A 27,949-nucleotide genomic window follows, 5' to 3' on the forward strand; every position below is an offset into this window, starting at 1 on the left:
CCAGTATCTTCAAGTGAGGAACCAGTATCTTCATCATATGAAGAAACTAAATTAAACAATTTACATAATTTTACGACAGTCACAGATGATTTAATGGAAAAACCAGTACAAAACCTAAGTGGCCCAACTCCCAATAAAATCTATTAGGCCTTCTACAATTTTAACTAATGTATAATTTCTAATTCAGATAAAAGAATTTCAGTTTCATATGCTCTGTTCATTAGTTTGAGTAGTGTATAACATAAATAACTTCAGGCATAAAGCCATAAATAAATGTTCAAAGAACAGTCCCTTCCTGCTTCAAAAAACTTTAAGAAATGAAAGAAATATACACTAAGCTGCTTCTAAAATCTACTTAAGCAGTCCTAGGTAAAGAAAAAAGGTTTTCTCAAAAAGGTTTTTATAAAAAGAAATTTAAATCATCCTTAGGACACAATGGCTCCTGTTCAATGTAACAGGTTAAGTAAATAAAGATATATTTAATATGCATAACTTGCCACTAACTCTACTTTCATCTTAATTTAATCTCTTCATTCTTTGCTCAGTCATCAAGTGGTTAAATTTAAGGGTCCAAGGTTGCTTTTATCCTGTATAAAGGTTCATTTCTACCCAAAACTTTGGGACAATTACAAGTAACAATTTACAGATTCTCTCAGTGTCTTCTAAGGAGGCAGTCTGTTAATTAAAAAAAAAAACCTAAAAAATCTCATGCAGAATATGAAAAAAAAAATTTTTTTTCGAAAGGAGAAACATTTTAACATTTAACCTTTTAATGTAGTAGAACCAATGAAAACACACATCAGAAGGAATGTTACCAGCATAGAGCAGTGATCACACCGGAGCACTATTAGATGCTAGGGGCTCTCTCTGTTACTGCTTCATACTGAATGAATGGAGGGCTGCTGAGTCACTTTCCTTTGTTTTTTTTAAATTAAAATTCAATTAATTAACAGTGTATTACTGTATTACTGTACAGTTCAGTGATAGTACTTTTAGTATTAGTGTATTACTGTAGAGGTCAGTGATACATCAGTTGTATATAACACCCAGTGCTCCTTAAATCAGGTACCCTCCTTAATGCCCATCACCCAGATGTCCCATTCCCCATCCCTCTCCCTCCCAGTAACCCTCAGTTTGTTTCCTATGATTAAGAGTGTCTTATGGTTTGTCTCTCTCTGATTTCATCTTGTTTTATTTTTCCCCCCTTCCCTTATGCTCCTCTGTTTTGTTTCTTAAATTCCACATATTGAGTGAAATCATATAATTGCCTTTCTCGGATTGACTTATTTCATTAAGCAAATACCCGTCCACATTACTGCAAATGGCAAGATTTCATTTTTTTTTTTTTTTAAAAAGATTTTATTTATTTATTTGAGAGAGAGAGCATGAGCGAGGAGAAGGTCAGAGAGCGAAGCAGACTCCCCATGGAGCTGGGAGCCCGATGTGGGACTCGATCCCGGGACTCCAGGATCACGCCCTGAGCCGAAGGCAGTCGTCCAACCAACTGAGCCACCCAGGCGTCCCAAGATTTCATTTTTTTGATGGCTGAGTATTTTCCATTGTATATATACACCATATCTTCTTCATCCATTTATCCACTGATGGACATCTGGGCTCTTTCCACAGTTTGGCTATTGTGGACATTGCAGCTATAAGCATTGGGTGCAGGTACCCCTTCAGATCACTACATTTGTATCTTTGGGATAAGTAGTGCAATTGCTGGGTCATAGCTCTATTTTTAACTTTTTGAGGAAGCTCCATACTGTTTTTCCACAGAGGCTGTACCGGCTTGCATTCCCACAAACAGTATAAGAGGGAGGAAAGTGAAAATTAAAGGTTAAAAACTCTTTAATGTCCTATTCCCATAGGTATGGTTTATAAACTAGTCTGGGAAAAAAAAAAAAAAAAAGACTGATAACACATTTCTGAAAGGTAAGGCAAAATAATCAAGGTTAATTGATCTATCAAGTAGGAAACAGATATGATGCTATCACAATGACAGTTAATTTTTTATTATTTTTTTTAGCTCAAAAGTACATCCAAATAAGACCCATCAAAATAAAATAATAATCGGAGTTATAAAAACTACAGACAACCATAAAGTGAAAGGCTTAAGATGGGTAACATTACTAATAGCATGCTTTAATATTTCTGTGTGGTGGGAAGAGATACCAGATACGGAGTCAGAAGACTAATCAAATTCTGGCTGCTTCAACTGTGAGCTGTGTGATCCTGGCTAAGATACTGAGCCTTTTAAAACTGTCTTAAAGTTTACAATTATTAATGATTTTGAACATTACATAAAGTACAAAAAATGACACCTACAGAGCAGACTTGACTAATGTTAAATTTAGCCATTTTTATTTAACATTAATCTATCTCCTTCCTTTATTAAAGGAAACTACTTCCCTGAAATTGGAGGTAATGTTCTCATGCATGTTTTTATTAGTTAAACTTCCTGAATCTCAGTTTTCTATTTGTTACATCTATAGATCAATTATCTTCTGTCATCAGGTAGTTGCAGCCAAGGACAATCAAACTGTTAAACACTTAATGGTCACTACCACTTTGCATGATACCCTGGAAAAAGCCATTTAAAGAAAATAACCACAAGAAATAGAATCATGTAGAAAAAAACCCAGATACCCAAGACAATGTACTGTATTTTAACTGTAAGTTAAAAGTTAACTATAAGGCCTTGAATTACTTTATGTACCACTATGGGGGAAGGTAGAAACGGACAATTAAATTCTCACAGTACTCTTTCTTTTAATTACAGAAAATTTCAAACAATCGAAAAGTAGACAGACTAGCATAACGAAATCCCCATATACCCAAATCCCAGTCTCCAAAATTATTAATTCATTCCCACTGTTAATTTATCTACAACCCTTTCAGGATCATTTAGAAAGAATTCTGGACATTGTATCATTTAATACATAAATATTTCAGTATGTAACTCCAAAAAGACAAGGGGGGGAAAATCCTTAATACCAATTCTCACAAACAAACAAAAACCCAGTAATTCCTTAATATCAAATACCCAATGCTCGATTTTCCCCAACTGTCCACAGTTGTATTTTTTTAAAAAAGATTTTATTTATTTGACAGAGAGATTGAATGCACATATAAGCAGGCAGAACAGCAGGCAGAGGGAGATGGAGAAACAGGCTCCCCACTGAGCAGAGAGCCCACTGTGGGGCTCCATCCCAGGACCCTGGGATGATGACCTAAGCTGAAGGTGGACACTTAACTGACTGTGCCACCCAGGCATCCCAAGTTGTATTTGCTTACTTTCTTTTTATGACATGTTAGAATAAGGATCCAAATAAGGTCCATAAATTGTGGTTGCTTTAATGCTTGTCTCTTTAATCCACAGTCCCCTCCATCCCTCTTAAACTCCTTGGAATTTTCGGACTGAAGAAACCCAAGTCATTCATCCGTGTCTAAATTTTGCTGACTGCATCCCCTTGTAGTTGCTTAGTATGTTTCTATGTTTCTATATACCCTATAAATCAGTAGTCAGATTTTTAATCAGATGCAGGGTTTTTCATTTTGTTTTTACTACTGTATATTTGTTATTTACTTCTATAAGGAGGTGTTTAATGTTTGCTGCTCCTTCCTTTTGTGATGCTAACAACCACTGCTGATCACTGCCTAGGAGCCATTAATTCACTACAGTTTACAAAATGCTGATATTCACAATCTGCAATTCCATCTAAAATTATGTGCTGAAATATTTCTTTAAAAAATTAACTTTCCTTTATTACTGTTCAATTATCCTCATCTATCCATTTACCGCGAGGAAAGGCATGAGAGATGCTTTGATATTTTTCTTCATGTACCGGTTTTCAAAATATAAGTTAACCTCCTAGCATCCTCCTAAACAGATCAATTAGTGTTTACTTATAAGGTAGCATGATGAACTCTTGGATTTCAACTTACCTGACAGGTCTCAATAACTGTAGTTTTATTACTCTTCTTGATGCTCAAATTATCCCATTTTTGGCAAGAGGGAGCCCAAGCAAATTGATTCCTAAAAACTTGTTATGATGCAAGTAGTGTTTAAAAACTTCTTGCTTTTAGAAAAATGTTCTAGACACATCTTATTTACTACCTCAAACCTGGAATCAGTCAGTCGTTTATTTCAAGATGCCCTGGTACTTTCATTGGGAAATGGTACTAGGAGAACACAACCTAGGCACCAGGGTTGGGGTACACTGTTTTCCTATCACTTAGAAATTTTATTTTATAAATACTGTAACAACTATTCCGTGTTTTACACTTCAGTGACTTTGTAAAGAATTCCACCAAAATTCATGTCCACCTGGAACTTCAGAATATTATGACATTCAGAAATATGATCTTGGGGCACCTGGGTGGATCAGTTAAAGCCTCTGCCTTCAGCTTAGGTCATGATCTCAGGATCCTGGGTTCGAGCTCTGTTCGATAGTATAGCGGGCTCCTTGCTCAGCAGGGAGTCTGCTTCTCCCTCTCCCTCTGACCCTCCTCCACACTTGCACTCTCTCTCACTCTGAGATAAATAAATAAAATCTTAAAAAAAAAAAAAAAAAAGAGAGAGAGAAAGAAAGAGGATCTTGGCAGATGCAATTCAAGTAAGATTGATATAATACTGGATTAGGGTGGACATTAACTAAATTCAAAGACAGTGTCCTTATCAGAGACAGAAAATGATATACAGGGAGACAAAGAGGAAGGACATGTGAAGACAGAGACAGAGAATCCAGTAATGCAGCTACAAGCCCAAGAATGCCAAGGATTGCCAAGAGCCATCAGAAGTTAGGAAGAGACAAAGAAGGATTCTTCCCTAGAACCCTGAAAAGGATTATGGGTCTGCCAATACTTTGACTTCAGAATTCTAACCACCAGAATGGTGAAAAAACAAATTCCTGTTGGTTAAACCACCAAGTTTGTGGTTAGTTTGTTACAGCAGCCCTAGGAAATGAATACAGATCTAGGCAATTTTTTAAAAAATAAAATCATAAACAAAAAATATACAGGTATAATAAATAGCTGAGGTATTTGTATAACCTCCTTACATGTAGAATCAAGCTTTTTCTAATTACACACCTTCCTTAACTTACAATGGGGTTATATCCCAATAAACACACTGTAAGTTGAAAATACCTTAAAATGCATTTAATACACCTAACCTACTGAACCTTACAGCTTAGCTTAGGCCTTCCTTTAACACACTCAGAACATTTCCCTTAGCCTATAATTGGGTAAGATCACCTAACACCAAACCTATTTTATAATAAAGTGTTGGATATCTCATGTAATTGATTGAATACTGTACTGAAAGTGAAAAACAGAATGGCCGTACGGGTAGAGAGTAGTTTTAAGTATATTATTTTGGTTACCCTTGTGATTGCATGGCTGACCAGGAGCTGCCTAATATCACAAGAGAGTACTATGCTATGTATTGCTAGACTTGGAAAAGATCAAAATTCAAAGTACACTTTCTACTGAAAGTGTGTCACTTTCACACCACTAAAAGTCAGAAATCATAAGTCTAACCATCATAAATTGGGGACCATCTGTAAGATGGCCCAAAGATAAATGGTTTATTTGCATATGACATGCAAACATCCGTATTTCTTCAGAGAACCTCTACTTAGTTGTAGAGTAGGCATCTTACATGTTCAACAGAGAATTCCTGATTATACCCTCCTAAAGACTGTACCAGTCTTCACCATTTTAATCAGCAACTCCATTTTAACAATCAAGCCAAGACCTTAAAATCAACCTTATACCCAACATCCAATCCATCAGCAAATCCTGTTAATTTCCCCTTTGAAATACAATATATTCAGAATTGAACCACTTCTCACTACTTCCACTAATACCTTCTCCGCCCAATCTACCATGATCTTTGGCCTAGAAAATGACCACCTTATTAGTCTCTCAGTCCTCCTATGATCTGTTCCTCCTTAATAGGCAGAGTTGTCCTTTAATAATATCTCCGATGTTACCCCAGAAAGTACTTCCCATCTCACACAGGCCCTAACGGCCCTGCCCACCAATGTCTTATTCTTCCTCCTCTACCTATCTAACTCAATCACTCTAGTCATATTGACCTCTGTAATATTCCTTGAACATATCAAGGTTGCTCTTGTCACAGGGCTTTTGCACTTGCTGTTATCTCACTTAGAACGCTCTTCCCTGAGATATTCTTTATGACTTCATCCCTTAATTCTTCTAGGTTGCTATTCAAATATAAACTCACCAAGAGGCTTTCCCTGACCACTTACATGAGATATCACATCTACAGTATCATCATCCTTTATCACTTTACCCTGTTCTATTCTTCTTTAAAGCATTTAATCACTGCCTGTCATATTACACACATTTATCTTTTCATTGTTCACAGAAGATACTCCGTTAGCAAGCACTTTGTCTCTTTCGTATACTGCTATACTCCTAAGAGTCTACAACTGTGCTTAGCATGGTTTGTTGAATGGGATGAGTTGATCTCAATTCTCTGGCTCTACTAGTACAAACATCTCACACTGAGTACATACTATGTATGGATTTAGAACTTAAACCTGAGTAATTTTCATTAAATACAATACTTAAATACAAACTAACTATGTTATCAGGTACATAATCTATTTCAATGCAGGAAGTAAAACTGGCCATGTTGGATATATTAAATTCCCCAAGTAAAAAGCAACATCACAGAAAAAAACTAAAAGGAAAACCACCAAGTACCCTCAAATGAATCCAGACTTGTAAACACATTTGCTCACAATTATCTAGGTATTAGTTAGTACTTCTGTAGTATCCACTCATAAAGCATAATGAGTATTTTTTACTATCCTAAACCAAACAAATAATTCAGGCATCTTAACAAGTAGACATAGCACTACATTAACAGGGCTTGGACAGTGTTAACCTTCTGGCAGGAATAGTTTTCTCTCTCTAAAAATAAAGCCAGGCAGAAGATAAACACTAATGGAAATTACAGTAGTCTTAAAATTAAGATTAATACAGTGAAAGCATGCCAAATTATTTAAAGAAAATCTAAAACATCATTTAATCTTCCTCAGTCATAAATTTTATGTCAGATCCTAGAATTATACCAAGCAAAGGCTATCCATAAAAAGCGATGCTAATCTATAGCAATGACAGAAGAAGTTTTGATATTTAAAGTTTTTAACAAAAGAAAAATGCTATATGACCACAGAAGTCCTTATATTGCAATTTCATGTAAACAGTGAATTCAAAGGCAGTAAATCTGGGCATCCATGAACCTGAGAGATCATGTTAATTCTAATCAGCAAAAGTAACAACATCCAAACCTCATAATCTACAAAAAAATGAAGCTGATTATCATTTACTTTTAAGAACAGTGAATTCATTAATTCTTTATATCTATAAACAGAACTTCATAGGAACCTAATCTGAAAAATAAATGTTCACCCCCCTGCTTATAAACAACTATAGTAAGTTCTTCTTTGGAACAGAATCAACAGCCTGAGCCCTGAGGAGGAGTCACAAAGAACTGTGGTGCCATTTTTCTCACACCCTGCTGCAAAGCTTTCCTAACTTAGAGAACCATGCACTAGAAAAGAACAAAAGACAGGAATATTTGACTGCTCATCAGATAAATATGTAAGAGGTGCTCCACTTCCAAACAGTTTCAAGTTAGAAGTGTGATTAGAGGCCAAACCACAACTTCTTCTGGGAGCTGTGAATTAACTTCCTACTGCCATAGACCTCTCTCAGTAACTATAAGGCTACTGCTTACAGTTTCTGGCCCACAAGGTATTTTATCTTATCTCCCCTAAGCACTTCTGCACTAATGTAAGACCACATGCAGGCTGCTACCCACCAAGTAATTAGAAAACACTCTTTTCTCCTTTTCCTTTACACACACACACACACACACACACACACACACGTGTACACACACACACACTCGCACTCAATCTCTTCCCTCCTTCCAAGCTGAGCATAAAAGGGGGGAAGGGAAAGCATAAATGATTACATGGCAACAGTTGATATAGGACTGAACACAATGTACACAGCTCAGTAGAGCTCTCTGTATGACTATTTTCTGAACCAAAATGTATCTAATAAGAACTTTAACGCAAGCACTGAAGAAACAAAAAAAGGTAGAAAACACATGTTAAACAAGTCACTTACTATGTGTCGTCTTCAAATCCTTAAGTTTTGCATTTAACAGATCTTCTTTTATGACTTTTTTTCTGTAAACATTAATAGAGAGGTGAAATAACTAAGAGAACTTTGTTGTTCTGCTCATTTTTCAGTTCACTGCCAAGCAAAATGAAATGGATTATGCACTGAGTTTTAAATTCTAGCAAAGAAAGAATGACCAGTTGCTACTCCCCATTCAGATGCCACTCTCCACTCCAATGACTTACAAGGGAGGTTCACTACCAAGAAAAAAAGAAAAAAAAAAAAAAAAACCAAACCAAATAAAAAAACCACAATCCCCTTCCCTGGAACTGGTAGAAAGTAACAGAAAGGAAGGGGCATCTGGGGTTTTGTACTGCTTTAGAAGGGAGAGGCAGCACTGAATGGATATCGAGGTGCTACAGAGACTACAGTGAATATAAGATTGAATGAAGGAATGCTAAAACACCAAAGACTCCAAAAAAGAATATACTATAAATATTCAATAGCTGACAGGTTTTCTGCCTTGGGAGAAATTATGGCTGATTTGGTAGGCAAAAGCAAATTATTATTTTGCAATAATACCATCCCGCTACCACAAATCCCTGAGAAAAAGCAGATAAGCATATGAACTACCTCAGCTGTGTTAGACCCAGTGTATGACCCTGTTATATAGGACATACAGTGATGACCACTGCACTCTCAGTAAGGGCCAAAGAACTGTGGTAATTCAGAGGAAGCATAAAAATGCATATTCTTGACACAGTCATAGCAAGTAACAGGAGATGTATCAAGAATGAAGCTAGCAGAAGTTCCTCAGAGTCCTAGGAAAAGTGTGCTACCATCTTCTCTGTAAACATAAATGCAAGAATCAAAACTGACTCCGAGTTAAAAGAAAATGTTAGGGGCGCCTGGGTGGCTCAGTGGGTTAAGCCGCTACCTTCGGCTCAGGTCATGATCTCAGGGTCCTGGGATCAAGCCCCACATCGGGCTCTCTGCTCGGCGGGGAGCCTGCTTCCCTTCCTCTCTCTCTCTGCCTGCCTCTCTGCCTACTTGTGATCTCTCTGTCAAATAAATAAATAAAATCTGGAAAAAAAAAAAAAAAAAAGAAAATGTTAATAAAATTTGCTCTAACGCATTTACTAACTTGGGTTTATGGCTGTCCCACGAATCCCTTTAAAATCACATACAAAGTTTCGTGTGTAAGTATGTTTTATGACCTGTTTTTCTGGTAGAAGCTGTCTATAGTCTTCTTCAGATTCTAAAATAAGTCCATAACTTCCAAAAAGATCTAAAGATCCGCAGTGTTATAAACTGTGGCATGACTGCATAAATCTTAACAACTATTGTCAACTGTTTTATTTATTTATTTATTTTTAAAAGATTTTATTTATTTATCTGACAGACAGAGATCACAAGCAGGCAGAGAGGCAGGCAGAGAGACAGGAAGGGAAGCAGGCTCCCCACTGAGCAGAGAGCCTGATGCGGGGCTTGATCCCAGGACCCTGAGATCATGATCTGAGCCGAAGGCAGAGGCTTTAGCCCACTGAGCCACCCAGGCGTCCCGGTCAACTGTTTTAGTAACTAAATAAATCTACTCTGTTAAGAAATCAGTATTCAGGGGATGCCTGGGTGGTACAGTCTTTATGTGTCCAAACTCTTGGTTTCAGCTTGGGTCATGATCTCAGGGTTGGGATATCGAGCTAAGCGAGGCTGCATGCTCAGCACAGAATCTGCTTAGACTCTCTCTCTCCCTCTACCACACACCCTCTACTAAAATAAGTGAATGAATCTTTGAAAGAAAAAAAAAAAAGAAATTAGTATTGTGATTAAATATACTAATGAATCATAGGTTTAATTATGAATTTGACAATATATATTGTCTTAAGAATACAATTTTTGGAAAGCTCTGAATATGTCAGATCAAAATGGGCTTAACTTCTAAATGTATTGGAACAATTTAAGTATTAATAATGAATTAATTTCCAGTACACTATCTACTCAATTTAGTTCAAAAAATATGTTAAATACCTAATAAACTCAAGTACTAAGCACTGTATTTCTAGGCAATTACATTTTAACAACAGTAATTAAAGAAAGAAATCGAAACATGTTAAAACATAAATGGTTGTTATGGTAGGTACCAAGTGCCTATTACTATACAAAAAAAGAAAACTATAAAGATAATAATAAGCAGTTTCAATTATAACTGTCTCATAAAGAATGTTGTGCTACATCATTAGTTATTTTCTACTTTTTCTCCATAAATACTAGAGTGGTGCTAACCAAAATGTGGTCAGTATACCAATACTTACTCATTATTGGTTTGTCATAAACAGAAATGAATAAGCTTTAATTTACACTGCTATAACACTTTTATTTTATAAAAATATTCATCTAAACAGATTACAGAAAAAAAAAACAAAAAAATTCATGAATAAGATAGTTCAAATTCAATTCTCAGATTTCAGCGGGTCATTTCTTAATATCAAGTGTGTGCTTTAAAAGAAATAATTAAATACATTTAAACGCCACATTGTTAGAAAAAAAAAAGACAACTCTTTATTTTTTATTATTAGCTACCTTCTGGTTTTAAACGTTTGGACTCCACTTATGAAGTTCATCACTAACCTCATACAGCTTTTAGAATTTTCACAACAGGAGAGCTGCTTCTTAAAAGAGCTTTCAGTTTTGTCTTTTGTTTCTCTCAACTGTCTTTTTACTTGAACCTAGAAGAAAAGCAAAATCCTTAAAGTGATAATCCAGCACCACAAATGATAGCCTATCAATTCTCCTCTGAAAGCGTAAAAAAATTAAAGAAGCAAAATTTTCTGAATGAAAGGGTAGCCCAAACACATGCTTATTCAAGACTGGTAAGTGTGCTAAGCACCAGGGAAACAAAATAGTGAGAGGCATGTAAACAGAAAGTGCTCTTGAACACAGATCTCTGTATACATGTAGGACTGAGAAATTTACTATTTGAGGATAAAAGAGAAGACTTTAATGAGTCAGTCTTAAAGAGTAGGAATTTGTCTAAGAAAAAAGTATTCTGAATAGAAGAATGAACATAGTTACAAGGAACAATGAGAAGCCAATGCAGATCGGTAAGAAAATATTAGCAGGATATGAAGCTGATGTAACATATTAGGAACAGATTGTAAAGGGATTCAAATAAGAAAATAATTCCAGGGACGCCTGGGTGGCTCAGTTGGTTAAGCAGCTGCCTTCGGCTCAGGTCATGATCCCAGTGTCCTGGGATCGAGTCCCACATTGGGCTCCTTGCTCGGCAGGGAGCCTGCTTCTCCCTCTGCCTGTCTCTCTGCCTGCCTGTGCTCACTCTCTCTCCCTCTCTCTCTGACAAATAAATAAATAAAAAGAAAGAAAATAATTCCAGGGGAAACAGTGAATAAATGGAGGTATTAAAGCAATGTAGAGAACAAACCAGTTAAGGAGAGACTATGAAGTCTGGGAAACCAGAAGAAAGCTTTTAGAGTTGTATAGCAGATCTACACACTGAGAGAGATAAGACACTAGCTATATGTGGTTATTGAGCACTGAAATGTGGCTTGTCTGAATTGAGATGTACTCTAAGTGTAAAAATATACACTGTATTTCAAAGATATAGAACAACAAGATAAAACCTCTCAATAATTCTTTAAAATTACCGTATGTTGACATAATACATTAGTTATGTTGGATTAAATATACTATAAAAATTTATTTTAACGGTTTCTTTTTACTCTTTCAATGTGACTACTGAAAGTAAAAATTTTAAATTATAGTGGCTTGTACTATATTTCTATTGGCAGAACCAGTCTAAATGACAGCATGAAGGTCTACTAAGAAGTGACAAAAAAAGAATGAAGAGAAAACAAATTTAAGACATCACTCAGGGCGCCTGGGTGGCTCAGTGGGTTAAGGCCTCTGCCTTCGGCTCAGGTCATGATCCCAGGGTCCTGGGATCGAGCCCCGCATTGGGCTCTCTGCTCAGCGGGGAGCCTGCTTCCTCCTCTCTCTCTGCCTGCCTCTGCACCTACTTGTGATCTCTGTCTGTCAAATAAATAAATACTAAAAAAAAAAAAAAAAAAAAGACATGGCTCAGAAGGACTAGGCAAAGATGACAGAGAAAGAAAAAAAGGAAAACTCCCAGATGAGTTCTGGATCTGTTAATGTTTACATTCCTCAGTATTCTACACGGAGATATCCAACAAGCAGATGAAAACATAAATCTAGTTCTGAGGAAAGAGATCCGGGCTAGTGATAGTTTTAGAAGCCATACAAATACCTGTAAGAGCTTATAACTACTGGAGTACTTGAGAAGATTTAGAGAGAAAGTATCCCCAGGACACTGAAAGGAATTTAAAATTTAAGAAATGATTTTTAAAAAGGTAAGGAAGGCAGAGAGATGAAAAGATTGTGAAAGGTCAGAAAAGTAAAACAAACATACAAAATTCATAAAAAGATACCCTATAAGCCAAAGAAAATAAAGGACAGTCAAAAGTACCACATGCAGAAAACAAAAAATTATCCCAAACCTTAGTGAGGACACTTTTACAGAGGTAAATGTTCAATATGAATTGAAAAGCAAGTATAAAAAGGGAGTAAGCAAGTACAGATGTCTCATTCATTTAGTTGGAAAGGGATAAATAAAGTGAAGATTCAGAAGTAAAGGTCAAAGGAAAATATTAACAACATACAGTTAATATCACATAATAAGAAATACTTGTTAAGTCTGACTAAATTAGGTTAACACTCCTCCAAACTTTTTAAAAAAAATTTATTTGAGAGAGGAAGGGACAGAGGGGGAGAGAGAGAAAGTCCCAAACAGATTGTGCTCAGTGTGGTAATTAATCTGGGGCCCAAACTCACAACCCCAAGATCACAACCAAGCGGAAACTGAGCGTGGGGCACTCAACCAACTGCACCAACCAGGCACCCCTGCAGAATTTTAATTTAAGTAAAATACAAACTTATTAAGTAAAATATTAAAGAAAACATAAATTGTTAATCTAAGCAACAAAAACAGTATTTCACATAAAGTTACAAAATAAAGTTTTAGAGGAAAATATCTTCGGAAGCTAGTTCATGCCAATACATCTTCAGCAACATTATATATATATAGTTGGGAAAAACAGAGAATCTATCTTTCAGAGAAGCCATGCTTTAATTTTTTTTTTTTAAAGATTTTATTTATTTGACAGAGAGAGATCACAAGTAGGCAGAGAGGCAGGCAGAGAGAGAGAGGAGGAAGCAGGCCCCCTGCTGAGCAGAGAGCCCGATGCAGGACTCGATCCCAGGACCCTGAGATCATGACCCGAGCCGAAGGCAGCGGCTTAACTCACTGAGCCACCCAGGCGCCCCCCATGCTTTAATTTTGATCATAACATTTATATAGTATCTTTCTCCAAGACATACTAATTTATATAGATGCACAATTAACACAATTACAACAAGCAAAATAATTTTTTACGTATGTCATGTTATTTGAATTATAGTCTCATTTGTTCCTTATGTCACTGAGACTCATCTGGTAAAAATATATCAAAACAAATTATAAATACCTTCACTGAGAATACCTTGTGCTTAAATAGTTGTATGTCACTTCCATACCCCTTTCTATTCATAAAGACAACAACTGAGTTGTTATGGGCTTATCATGCTATTTGGGAACAGTCTTCCTCTCTACCCCTCATCAGTGGCATCAGGTATGTATATACTGCAAATTCCTTTTTTTTTTTTGTAAACTCTACCTGCAAACAGGGGCTTGAACTCATTACCCTGAGATCAAGAGCTGCACGTTCTACCAAATGAGCCAGCCAAGTACCCCAATACATCATTCATGACTTGCAAATGTTATCTCAAGAAATCTTCTCATGTATCTTATATAACTACTTACTCTCCTTTTGTCATTTCACCTTTTATTCATTAACTCAAGAATATGTTCCTATTTCTTTTTTCTTCTTTTATTTGTAAGCCAAATATTAATCTAAATACAAACCATAATCATGGTTCATAACCATAAATAACATCAATGAGGATATGTATTTAAATATGCATCTCATGAAAGTGATTAGGATTAAGTATTACAATAAAATTGTACTTAAAGAATAAAAGTCATCTGCCTATACTAACCCTGAAACTGTGAGCAGTCTCTCTCAAGATCTCTACAAAACCCCGTATTCTCTAATTGCTCACTTTCCTTCAAGCACCAGCATTTAAAAACAAAGATACCATTTTATATTTAGTTTTATTGGCTTAATCTTCCAAACATAATAATGCTTTTCATGAAAAACAATTTTCAGGGAGAAGGGGGGTAGGGTTATGGACATTGGGGAGGGTATGTGCTTTTGGGTAAATTGGAAGGGGAGATAAACCATGAGAGACTATGGACTCTGAAAAACAATCTGAGGGGTTTGAAGTGGCAGGGGGGTGGGAGGCTGGGGTACCAGGTGGTGGGTATTATAGAGGGCACAGCTTGCATGGAGCACTGGGTGTGGTGAAAAAATAATGAATACTGTTTTTCTGAAAATAAATAAATTGGGGGAAAAAAAATAAATAAAAAAATAAAAAAAAATTAAAAAAAAACAATTTTCAGGTCTTTCAAAGTTAAGTTTTTGTGGGGTCAGTCTTTGAATCTCATATTCCATTTCAAACCCCTTTTCAATGGAAAAATATATTCAAAGCACTATCTAATTAATTAGTAAATGTTTCTGATATATAAACATCCTCACACTAAAAACATTCTAAAAATTTAAACCTCCTACAATTTAAGACTATTTAGAGCATCAGAAGTCGTTATTTTGTGGAAAATCGTAAGGTGACTACCATAGATATGTCTTCTTTAAGAGGGCAAAGAATAAAAAGGGTTCATAAGTTTTGTAGCCTTGTAGAAAAGTCTAGGCTTGCCATGCTGAGTAGAAATAATAATCACATATTAAACCTAAAGTTGAACAATTCATAAATATACTCAAACTGGAAATCTATTAAAGGAAAATCATCTCTACTAGGTTTATACATTTCATACTACAAAGTAAAACATAAACCTTACCTTAACACAACCCTCCAATGCACTCAATTTAAACACTGCCTGAAATGGTTTTCGGTCTACAGGACATGAAGCCAGTATCTGAAAAATGATTAGCAAATTGTAACTTTACAAATGTTTCTTTAGAACAGATCAAAATTAAACCATAACAAATGCATTTATAATAAGTTTTCCACTAGAAAAGGAAACAGAAAAATAATTTCTCTTCTTTCAAAGATAAAGATAAAGTACTTTCCACCTATACCATGTCAAAGTCTAATAAATAAAAAAGAGTAATAAATATCCTAAATTTGTTCAATTCATTCAAACATTTACTGAGCACCTACTACATGCTGGCTAGATAAGTGTACTACACCAATCCACAAGAGGTAAAATCTCCATTATCAAAATATCAAGATAATTCCATTAAGACCTGCTTGCCCAGCTGAGAACTACTGGTATACTGAAAGGAGAACTAAATGGAAATCAACAGCTCTTTGACCTAAAGCACTTGGGCAACTCTAAATCAGCTGTAGAAAGGAATGACTTGGACAGGTCCTGTACAGATCTTAATATTCTATGACTTAACATTTCTCCCCAAATCGATTGTTTTGAATGAACAGTTACACCAGCAATAATGTCTCCAGAAGTAGTTTCCTATACATCCTTTAGGGTATATCCCACACATACATGTATATATGGTGTATCTTTTTAATATACAGTATAACTAAACATATGCTGAACCAAATTTTTCCTCTTAATTATGTATCTTAAACTGGTTTATATTACTATTTCTGAGTGGTCCCATTCTCTATTAATAACATGGTATGCTTAAGAGTTTTAATTTACGGGGTGCCTGGGTGGCTCAGTGGGTTAAGCCGCTGCCTTCAGCTCAGGTCATGATCCCAGGGTCCTGGGATCAAGTCCCACATCGGGCTCTCTGCTCAGCGGGGAGCCTGCTTCTTCACCCCTCACCACCCCGCCTGCCTCTCTGCCTACTTGTGATCTCTGTCTGTCAAATAAATAAATAAAATCTTTTTTTTAAGAAAAAAAAAAAAGTTTTAGTTTACATTTCCTTTTATAGTAAGATTGGGTACATTTTCGTATTTTTAAGTGCTTCACAAAGTTCCTTTTCTTTATTTATTCATTGCCCTTTGCCTAACTAAGTTTCTAATCTTTTTAAAATTGAATTGTAGGCACTCCTTATAGATTAAGGAAAATAGTCTTTTGATCACTGTGATCCTAAATGAACTTTGATAAAATTATTTCCTATACTTTCAAAATAAATGTGCATCAACTATAGGAGTTTCTGTGATTACAGTATTTAAATATTTGCATAGAATAGGTTTATATTATTAAAATTATTAAAGGTACAGTATGTTGCCCATTGGTAGCATGATGAAGGGAAGATTCTATACCATATAAAAATACCAAAAGGTGGTATTACTAGTGCTCATGGTTATAAAAGTAAAACAGGATTTTAACAATGTAACAGCAAAAGCCTAAAAGACCACAACATAGTAGTGGAATTTTGATAAATTATCTTATATTCTCTAGTGAAAAATGTTGTTGGGGCGCCTGCGTGGCTCAGTGGGTTAAAGCCTCTGCCTTCAGCTCAGGTCGTGGTCCCAAGGTCCTGGGATGGAGCCCTGCATCAGGCTCTCTGCTCGGCAGCGAGACTGCTTCCCTTCCCCTCTCTCTCTGCCTGCCTCTCTGTCTACTTGTGATCTCTGTCTGTCAAATAAACAATAAATAAAATCTTTAAAAAAATATGTTGTCATTTTTGCCTTTCTGGACTACAGAACATACCAAGATACACTTATATAAGCACAGGTCGATAGACTATGTGTAGCCTTTGATCATAGAATACATTTTCACAAAGCCTGTGAATCACTTTGAGAGCAGCCAAAATACAAATTGAGCTACTTTCTACTTACTCTAAAAAGTAGTTTTTCTCTTCCTCTTATGTAGGCCTTGATAAAATGCTTTACCACATCTGAATTAGGAAATGTGACCTTACTGCATTAAATCAGTTCAGACTGGTAGAAGCCAGCTCAGCTTACTTCCAAGTAATAGGGATTTAGGATGCTATTACTTCCCTTACAGAAACCTTGACCCCTTAAGAAGCTTTGCAACAAGTAGTGACAAAGCTGTCCATATCTTTTTAAATGATGCACTGCAAATATCATATGTGATTGTTGCTTACCATATTAACATTTACTATATGAAATTTCTTAAACTAGAATTTAAGGAGATTAAGACAACTAAATTTAAAACAATTCAATTTAATACAACTAAGGTTGTATCAATATATTTATAACTCAAAATAGTATTTAAAAGTAAAAATTTTCAAGGTGCCTGGATGGCTCAGTCGGATAAGCGCCCAAATCAGGTCACGATCTCAGGGTTGTAGTAGGGTAAAGCCCTTTGTCAGGCTCCACACTGGGTGTAAAGCCTACTTAAAATTTTCTCTTTCCCTCTTCTGCCCCTCCCTCTCTCTGTCTGTCTCTCTCTCTGGTTTAAAAAAAAGAAAAAATTAATAATAAATAAAAACTTTCAAGTTCTTATAAATAACTAAAGTTTCAGAATATTCTTACTTCTATTTTAAAGGTAAATTTAGATAAATATTTTTTTAAAAAAAGATCAAACAATGATAGATGAAAACTGTTTCCATCCATGTTCTTTAAAAAGCCATTAACAAAGATGTATGGAAGCTGTGAATTTACTATGTACTTTCATATCTTGCTCTGAAAGTAACCTTGAGCAAGTAACAGACTTCGTGCATCTCAGGTACCTCATTTGTAACTATGTGGATAATAGAACTTCTAAGGTTCTTACGGGAATTAATCTTAGAAGAGTGTATGGCATATACTAAGCATTGTGTAAAGTCTTCTAAACATCAACTAACTTCACTGCACAAACAAAAAAAGCTTAGTTCATTAACAAAAAGATAACCCACAATATGATTTATACATGCATGTGAGAGACCATTCTCAATGATTTTTATGGAAATTAAAATATTTCATTTTATTCTAACTATTTCAAAACACTAAGATCTAACAAATAAAGAAAGCCACTGTGTTCAAGAAACTTACTCTAAATTAGGTGCATCGAATCTTTCAAAAACTTTGAAATTACATAACTGTATTTTCTTCCTTATCAAATTTCCTCATTTGACACCAGCTATATGGCACTCCTGCCTTTAAAACTGACAGTTTTAACTGAGACATTCCATTTTGATGTTTCAAATAACAGGGTTCTGAGTAAGATTTTGGTTTTGTTCTGTTCTCCTTAAGCTTAATTGCCACAGATTGTTTAAGGTTTCATTTGAAGAAAAGGTTTCACTGCTATTACAAAAACAAAAAGAAAACAGCAAAAAGTCAGAAAACCATTATTATATATTATCAAAATTTGTATATGCTTACATTTTCTAAATCTAGTTAGTACTAGAAAATAAATTAATAGGTTTTCTTTAGCTCAGGCTCGGCCATCAGAAAAAATGCTGAAAACCAAGTTATCCTCCCCAGTTAAGGAAGCAAAGGTCAGAAAACAAGCTACCTATAGTATCTTTGCCATGGCTACTTAGAAACGATGATATTCAGTTCTGACCTTAGAACAGTTTAAGGAAACATTTCAAAGGGTAAACAGAAGAGAAATTTGGTTATCCTGAGTTAAATTGTCATAGCATAATTCAAGAAATTAAGACTGACTAAAGAAGGGGCGCCTGGGTACCTGGGTGGCTCAGTGGGTTAAAGTCTCTGCCTTCAGCTCAGGTCACGATCCCAGGGTCTTGGGATCGAGCCCCGAATCAGGATCCCTGCTCAGCAGGAAGCCTGCTTCCTCCTCTCTCTCTCTCTGCCTCTCTGCCTACTTGTGATCACTGTCTGTCAAATATATAAAAATAATTTTTTTTAAGATTTTATTTATTTATTTGACAGAGAGAGATCACAAGTAGGCAGAGAGGCAAGCAAAGGCTTAACCCACTGAGCCACCCAGGCGCCCCAATAAATAAAATCTTAAAAAAAAAAAAGAGATTGACTAAAGAATAAAAAAGAAATCAAAACAGATTTTTAAAAAATCAAGTGGATCATTAATTTTTTTGTTAATGTATACTGTAAGAAAAGTACACAGGACAAAGTTCAAAAACACCATCATTAGCAGGTACTAATGCATAAAATTACAGATAACATGATGATCAAATACCTTTACTAGGAAAGTTTTGCAAACAGAGTTTAAAAAATGGTTTGCACTGGCCTAATTTTAAGGCATTCCCAAGGGTACTTCACCCTTATACCCAACAGACAGCCATTCAGAAAATGTCAGATATTTTAATCTTAGTCTTCATAGTTTGTTACTAATATAGATGATTTAGTTTTTAAGTTGTATGGTTTTAAAAAATGCACAAGTAAAACTAACGTAGAAAATTCTGAATATGCTTATTGTGCTTAAAAATGTGACTTCAGTTTTGAAGAAAATTATCCCAAATTTCGTTTTCCTTATATATACAAAATAAATACCCCTTGATTATTCACCATTTCGATTTCTTATATACATCAAAAATACTCAATCACCTATTTAAGCCAATATGACTTTCATTTCAATAATCTGTAAAGTATCTTACTTTGTTTTATAATCAACATAGTTCAATATCACCATTCAACTTGATAGAGCTACAAAATTAATAGAATTTGATCACTGCTTTACAATGTAATGTGTATTGAAAAACAGAGCATAATTTTATGTATGAAGCTCTGTACTAAGGTTTTCTCAGTGGAGGCAATTTTGATAGGAAAAAAAAAATCTTCCTAATGATTTTAGTAAAACATACCCTAGTATTCTGAAGCGTTGTAAATTCTCAGCTCAGACAAACCCATATTTAAATGTAAGAACAGGAAACCTTCCTTATTTGGAATTCAGGATTCTTGATTCCTAATATTTCTTGCTTCCTGTTGCTGCTCTATCCTCAATCACAAAGGCTGCCTACAGATAGCCCCTCCTAGAGAGAGAGAAGCAAGTGTTAAAGGTAAGCGCTTAAGACTAAATCTCAGTACCTATGCTTATAAGTAGGTTTGTCTGTTCATGGGAATCTCTAGAACATCTATTCTTCCTACTAACAAATAGAGCACAATACATAAAACTACAGTTCAAGAGCAAATAAAAAGGATTTAGGAATGCATACCATTAGAGGCTTATTTTGAAAACCTATTCACAAGAACCTATTTTTCTTGTTAATGGTTCTAAGATACCTAGCCTGAACACCTCCAAAGAAAGTGCTCACCTGTAGTCAGACAGACTACATGATCCCTATCACACTTAACCAGTTTCTTCAAGACAGTCCTTGTCAGTCCACATTAGTGAAACTGTGGTTCTTTGTAACAGCTTTCAGGTGTTTAGGAATCTATTCCTAAAGGACAAATGACTGTCAGTGAAAAAATTAATACCAAGAAAGCATTTAACTACTCAAAGGGAACCCTTTCTGGTTCTTGAAAACTCAACAGTTGGGTAAGAATTACTTTTAATTATAATTTCTTTTTACATTTAGTAGTTAATACTTTCTTTCTCTGGAAAAATAAAAACACTAAATTCCATAAACTACCTACACAAATCATTTTAAAATTCTGACATTTAAAAGTAGGCTATATAGAAATACACCCTAATTTACCAAACTGGTAAAAACAGTATTAAATAAAAATCTATTACATTTATGCTTTAGATTACAAGTGTTCACTTTAGATAATGAGTGGTTCACAATGTAAAAATATTCTTTGCTTTACCAAAGGATTCATCTATGAGGAGAAACAACAGGGGATCTGGAATAATGAGTCACAAATTCAAGCTCTGGAGGACCCAGAATGAGCAACCTCTCTTACTTTTAGGATGATGATAGTCCTGAATCACCTCTACACAAGTTGTAATAAGTAAATGAAATAATGTATTTGACAATGCTTTACAAAGTTTTAAAGATAAGGACTAGCAGTACTGCTCCACAGATGTTTACATTTTTGTTCACAGAGAACTACACAACAGAGAGGTTTAGTCTCATTCAGGAATAAATAAAAACTAAAATTCCAGGAAAAAAATGAAGAAATCCAGGCAATATAGCTTTGGAAAGTATTCTAATCACGAGAGTGTGTAAATTTCTACTCACTGCATAAAGAATATCTATATATAAAACCCATCAGTAATCAAAATATAAGTCAACTAGTCAGGTTCTGATTTTTTGGTATGTATTATTAATTGAAAAATAAATTCCTCACCTGGCTGCATTGAACACTGTCGTTTAACTTCTTCAAGAACTGTACTCATCATAGTAAGACCCTCTTCATTTCTACTCTCAGAAGAGAAAACATACCTTTGCCAGCTGTCCAAATTTGATTTCCTTAACCTTACTTTCTCAAACTGAAGCTATCAGCATTTGGTATGAAATGGAAAACTGAGATAAATAAGTTGGAAGATAATTTGCTTAGAGAAGGAAAGATAATCACATTTTAAAAAATACTTAAAAGACAGGGAAATATTTTATATTAAAGATAGAAAACCCTAGTGGATATCAGAACCTCCTCATCGCCTATGTGTGTCCCTTCACATATCTCTTAAATACTTCAAACATAAAATGCTTCCAAGGCTTTAAACTTAACCTTTTTAGGGCCAAAATTTTAACCACTTCTTGGCAATCTGCCAAATCATAAATCCTATTTTCTCAACCTGTGTGTGTATGTGTAGAAGTGATATCTTATTGTCTATAGGAATCACAATTAAGGATCAGCTATCACTACTACACCTGTGTGTCAGACTTCTCTTAGCTTTCACCTTTCTAATTATCTACTTTAAAATATACAAACTTAGGGCATGCCTGGGTGGCTCAACTGGCTTAGCACCTGCCTTCAGCTCAGGTCATGATCTCAGGGTCCTGGGATCTGGCCCCAAGTCGTCAGACTCCCTGCTTGGTATGGAGCCTGCTTCTTCCTTTCCCTCTGCCCCTCCTCCCTGCTCATAATCTCTCTCCGTCTCAAATGAATAAATGAAATGAATAAAATAAACTAAAACGTGCAAACTCAGAGGATCAAGGTTAAACTTACAGACAAAGTAAAAACTATCAATATGTTTAGACCATTTAGGTATAATAAGGTAAAATATATAGGTAATGTAGGTAAAATATAGGTAGGTAAATCTGGTAAAATAACTTTTTAAGTGGCTAATAAACTTTAGTTTAGTGTATTGCTCTGTGTGTAATAAATCAGTTCAAAGGTCATACTTTGTTTAGTTTTAGAGTCTCAGCCCTAATATTAATGCTTTAAATAAAAATTTCAACTTTCCTTAAGTGCTAATTACTGTTTAATATTCTATTTCTACATCATCATCATCACCATTATTTCACAAACCAACAGGCCTATCATGCAAGAGTTCCTTAAAATTAAACATAGTCATAGTGGACATGCTTAATTTGTTCTAATGTCCCAAAACGCAGGAACTTAGGTTACAGGCCAGGAAGGCCACTATAGGTTCTATTACCCTGAATCATTCCTCCCTGGGGAAGGCATACCGTATAAAATACCTACAGACTAAAGCTTAGTTACTTGATCACTTGAAAGGCCTTACATGGCTTTTGTTTTAAATAAACACAGAACCAAAATTTTAGAGCTTGAAAAGATTAAAAACTAATTCTGACTTTGGATATAGAAACTTTAGGAGCATGACAAATTTCAGGAGGGTGTCTGAAACAAATACACTACACTAACATATACCTTAAGTTTACTTGTTTCTTACAGAGGAGAATTTCTTTAATGCCTAAAATAGTACGGTAAATGTAAATAAGTACTTCTTTTTGGTTCTTGATATCCATTCTGTTCCTATTTCAATGAACCTGGAGTACAAACCTCAGACAGCTCAGCTAAATAAAATCCTATAAAAGCACTAAATTGAAACCTTCTACCCATCTAATAATGTTACTTCTCTACTGGAAGCAAAATCTCTACTTTTAAAATATATAATCACAAAGCAAACCAAGGTGCACTAAATTCAACACAGATGAAATCTTTAATTGGGTGGCAGAGAAAAATATGCATTCATTAGTCAATGCTCCTATAAACACATGGAGATTCATAATTATATTAATAATTAAATTAAACTCAACATATTTTTTCCCAAAATACATTTTTACCTCTCCTTAGTCCCTTCTTGCCAAGACCAGTTGAGGCTTTAATCTAATGAGAACTGTTTCCAGGTATACCGGAATTCAATTGGTATAAATGAATTCAGTTGGTATAACAAATCTTTTTTCCTCCTTCCAGAACTCGGCCACAGCATCAGTATACAGTTATATTCTCCTTTCTACACTATTAATGAAAATATAAGTGAAACACAGAACTTTGAAAGCCCCAATTATTAAGAAGCAATTATCCAATGTGCTTAAGGACATCAACTTGAATGCAGCTACTGTTGAAAAAATATTTTCGTGATTTATCTTTTTTACTCATTTTTACACCCTGAAGGACTACTAATTCAGAAAAATACAGCACGATTCATATGACAATGAATTTTTATTTCACAATTCGTAACAACAGGGCTTATAATGCATATTCAGTGATTCAATGTACTAGTACCATGATCTACGTGGCCTGAACTAAGTCGACATAATACATTAGAAGTCCAAAATATCCTTTTCTTAATCACTTACTACCTAAGAAGAATCTCAAGCAATATCATTAACTTGGGCTCTGAAATTATTTTACACTACATTAAAGACAGGAATTAGAGAATGGCAGTTCTAAATTCACTCCTGCCTCTCTAAGCTATGAAATCGTAAAACTGAAAAACCCTAGTATATCTGCTCTTGTTATTCCACAAGGCTGATACAAGAAATCAAATAAGCTACACAAAAATTCCCTGAAAAATATAAAACACAAAATGGACAGAACGTGTTATTAGTAGTAAGCAGATATTATCTCAAGAGGATAAAGTACACTGAAGACGAATTACTGCATTTCTACCCCCTTGCCCAAAAAAATATATCGGTTATTCCTATAAGGTTGTTTTTTTTAAAGATGTGCACTTAAAATTTTTTAATTATAAAATAACAAAAAAGATGTGTAAAAAAAAACTAGAAGAAAATATACTGACAGAATTGGATTAATACAGGGAAATTTGTCCACAGTAAGGGGAAAAAGTGTTACTTATAAAATAGCATTATCAGCTATTTCGGTGGCATGATACCATGCTAGGAAATTAAAATACAATAATATTAGTTCATTCTCAGACTCACCTCTGCCCATTTAAGAATACAGGTCATGCAGAAGACATGATTACAGCTTTCTGGAAAACCAACTTCTTTCTCTAACAGGCAATTAAGACATATTGGACATCTGTCAGCTTCACTGTACAACAGACCAGTGGTAGCAGTATTATCTTTGTTTTCTTCACCTATAAAGTAAAGCAGCCATACACACTTTCAAGTTTTCCAGACCAAATGACATGGTCAAGGCAGTATCAAGAACTAGATATTCTAAAGGGCCCCCCAAAGACAAAGTAATTAAATCTTAGTGTAATAAACATCTCCTTGAGCACAATACCCCCAACATTTACTAATTTATATTTTTAATGGAGAAATAAAAAGAATTTTTTTATGAATTTTTTTTTTTTTTAATTTATTTTGACAGACAGAGATCACAAGCAGGCAGAGAAGCAGGCAGAGAGAGAGGAAGGGAAGCAGGCTCCCTGGTTTGCAGAAAGCCCGATGCGGGGCTCGATCCCAGGACACCAGGATCATGACCTGAGCTGAAGGCAAAGGCTTTAACCCACTGAGCCACCCAGGCGCCCCTTTATGAATTTTTAAAATAAGTAATAATCAGATGGTTCGAATATTTTAAAGTAAAAAAAAGGTTATAATGACAAATCTCCCACTCAAATCTCCTGCCATCCATCCAGCCCCACCAAATGGAATAAGTAACAACTATTACATTTCTTCTGTGTTCTTCCAAAGATATTTTTTTAATGCAGAAGCAAGCAACTCTTTTTTTTTTTTTAATTTCTTTATTTGACAGAGAGAGAGAGAGAGAGAGAGAGATCACAAGTAGGCAGAGAGGCAGGCAGAGAGAGAGGAGGAAGCAGGCTTCCCACTGAGCAGAGAGCCCGATGCAGGGCTCGATCCCAGGACCCCGGGATCATGACCTGAGCTGAAGGCAGAGGCTTTAACCCACTGAGCCACCCAGGCGCCCCAGAAGAAAGCAACTCTTAAAACATCTTTTTAAGGCTCCTTCTTCACACAAATACTAAAACACTATATACACTAGTCTGCATTTTTTTTTTGTTTTAACTTACTGATGGACTACAGTTGTAGTTTGGATACTATGAAATTTTATCTCTTACGGTTTGTACTAATTTAAATGCCCACCAGCAATATAACCAACATAAAAGAATGCGTACTGTTGGCTCAAAAGTAAAAGAAACTCAAAAATTCTACATAAAATGAAACAACAATAAAGAAATTGTCAGCTGAAATGTGAACAATATACACCAAGCAAGTGGAAAAGTGGAGATTGTCCTGAAAGCAAATGTTCATATTAGGGTTCACATCTAAAAACTTACAACCAACCCAGGCAGGGGAACTGATCCTAAGAAACTTCTGTATCAAGTCAAGACACCATGCTAAAGTAGAGCATGGGTTCAGGAAAAAACAAATACAAATCCTCTGAAGGAAAACATCCCTTAGGTAGGCCCTCAGAATTCTACAGATTAAATTTTCAAATATGAGTTCATAATCAAATATTACCAAACCTATGAAATAAGCTACTTTGAGTAAGAATCAACAGAAACAATTATTTGTATTTTACACATTATACTCACTAATGATAAATTTATTTAGATGTCCACTGGCTTCAAATATCAGAATTTGCAAATACAACACAGAATGATTAAACAGTATATTAGACCCAGAAGAAAAGAATATTTGTGAACTGTAAGAGAGATCTGAGAAAACTACCTAAACTGTAACAGACATACAAGGAGATGTAACCTGGGAGAGTGGGAAATGAGGTCAAAACAAAGTCTAACATACTAATTGAAGCCCAGAAGAAGAGAATAAAGAATATCCAACAGTTAAAGCAGTAATGGCTGAGAAACGAGAAAACAAACAAAAATGATCCAAAAGATAAAGGACATAGAAAGTATGGTAACCAAGAGAAATGAAAATAATCCATGCCAGAAACAATGCAGCAGATCTGTACAACATCAAAGACATTAAAGATAAAAATAAGATCTAAAAAGAAAAATGAAGGAAAAGACAGATCATCTCTAAGGGATTGACAATTAGGCTGAGAAGAGATTTCCTGACAGTAAAAACAAAACCATAAAATGGTTAAATAATGTCCCCAAAGTGCTAAGAGGAAAACAACAACAAAAACTATCAATACAGATTGTAGCTCTTTGAATAGTTCTGAAGAGGTTAAAATAAATACAAAAACTTAAGAATTTACCACTAATAGACTTTCTTTTTTTTTTTTTTTTTAAGATTTTATTTATTTATTTGACAGAGATCACAAGTAGGCAGAGAGGCAGGCAGAGAGAGGAGGGCAAGCAGGCTCCCCACTGAGCAGAAAGCCCAATGTGGAGCTTAATCCCAGGACCCTGGGATCATGACCTGAGCCATAGGCAGCGGCTTAACCCACTGAGCCACCCAGGCGCCACCACTAATAGACTTTCACTAAAAGAACTTAAAGTTTTTTCAGGAAAAAAGAAAGAAATGGAGGATGCCTGGGTGACTCAGTTGGTTAAGTGACTGCCTTCAGCTCAGGTCATGATCCCAGAGACCCAGGATCCAGTTCGGCATCCTAGGTTCCTTGCTCAGCAGGGAGTCTGCTTCTCCCTCTGACCCTCACCTCCATGCTCATTCTCTCTCTCAAATAATAAATAAAATCTTAAAAAAAAAAAGAAAGAAAGAAAGAAAAAGAAATGGAGAAGAAATCCCCTCAAATACTATCCATTTAAAAATATCAACTAATCTGTGGTGTTAAAAAAAAAAAAAAGGATGATTATAATCTCTAAGTAAGAGTAGGATGATCAGTTAAAGTGTTCTAAGGTTCTTTTACTGTTAACAGTAAATATTAAATTATTAAATTTAGAAGTAGAGGAAAAGATCAATGCCACCTATTTAAAAAACCCAAAGCAGAAGATTATAACAACAAACACAGATTAATATATTCATAAACCAGTAGGGAAAAAAATTTAAGAAGAAAGAGTTCAAACAAACAAAAAACCTTGATCAATCAAAAATAAGACATGGGAGGAGGGGAAAAAATGTATACACTTCTTATTCAGAAGCTTATTTCAGAATTTAAGACCAATGAAAATAAATGAAAACAAAAAAACTCTTTGTAAATTTTGAAATGTACACAAATGAACAGTTTAGAAACACTATAAGTCTTTTGCTTTCAACACACAAGCTTTATAAAAGATAAAAATTTACCTTCCGTATCTTCATACTCTTGATCGCCCACATTTAGGGTATATATAATTTTCCTCTTCATTTCTCCTTAAAAATGGGCTTCCTATAGGATGAATTATAACAGAGAGTTTTTATGTTTGCATTCTTCCAGTATCAATGAAAAACAATGAAAAATCCAGAACTGTAAGAAATTATTTTACACACAAAAGAACACAGTACAAGCCAAGCCAATAAATTTTATGGATAATCCAGTGCTCTTTTATACTCCTTGCCATCAAGCAGTCTTACTGAAAGGAAAAGCTTTCTGTAAGTATTAAGCAGCA

At 35.1% G+C, this 27,949-nt stretch overlaps 1 protein-coding gene across 6 annotated transcripts in view; it reads right to left on the reverse strand.

The window, feature by feature from the left end:
- SCAF11 (SR-related CTD associated factor 11) overlaps window positions 1-27,949 on the reverse strand; it is a 73,838-nt gene that overhangs the window by 19,030 nt on the left and 26,859 nt on the right. For 5 of the 6 annotated variants that reach the window (XM_044228368.1, XM_044228367.1, XM_044228366.1 and 2 more), the window contains 5 exons: window positions 27,648-27,729; window positions 24,450-24,607; window positions 15,212-15,289; window positions 10,795-10,892; window positions 8,173-8,234 (listed from right to left, as the gene is read on the reverse strand). In XM_044228368.1, coding sequence (XP_044084303.1) covers window positions 8,173-8,234; window positions 10,795-10,892; window positions 15,212-15,289; window positions 24,450-24,607; window positions 27,648-27,708 — 457 coding nt within the window. In that variant the 5' untranslated portion in view covers window positions 27,709-27,729. The remainder of the gene's footprint in view (window positions 1-8,172; window positions 8,235-10,794; window positions 10,893-15,211; window positions 15,290-24,449; window positions 24,608-27,647; window positions 27,730-27,949) is intronic. The other variant, XM_044228370.1, reaches the window with a different exon arrangement.

Source organism: Neovison vison, chromosome 12 (genome assembly GCF_020171115.1).
Source record: "Neovison vison isolate M4711 chromosome 12, ASM_NN_V1, whole genome shotgun sequence".
NCBI lineage: Eukaryota > Metazoa > Chordata > Mammalia > Carnivora > Mustelidae > Neogale > Neogale vison.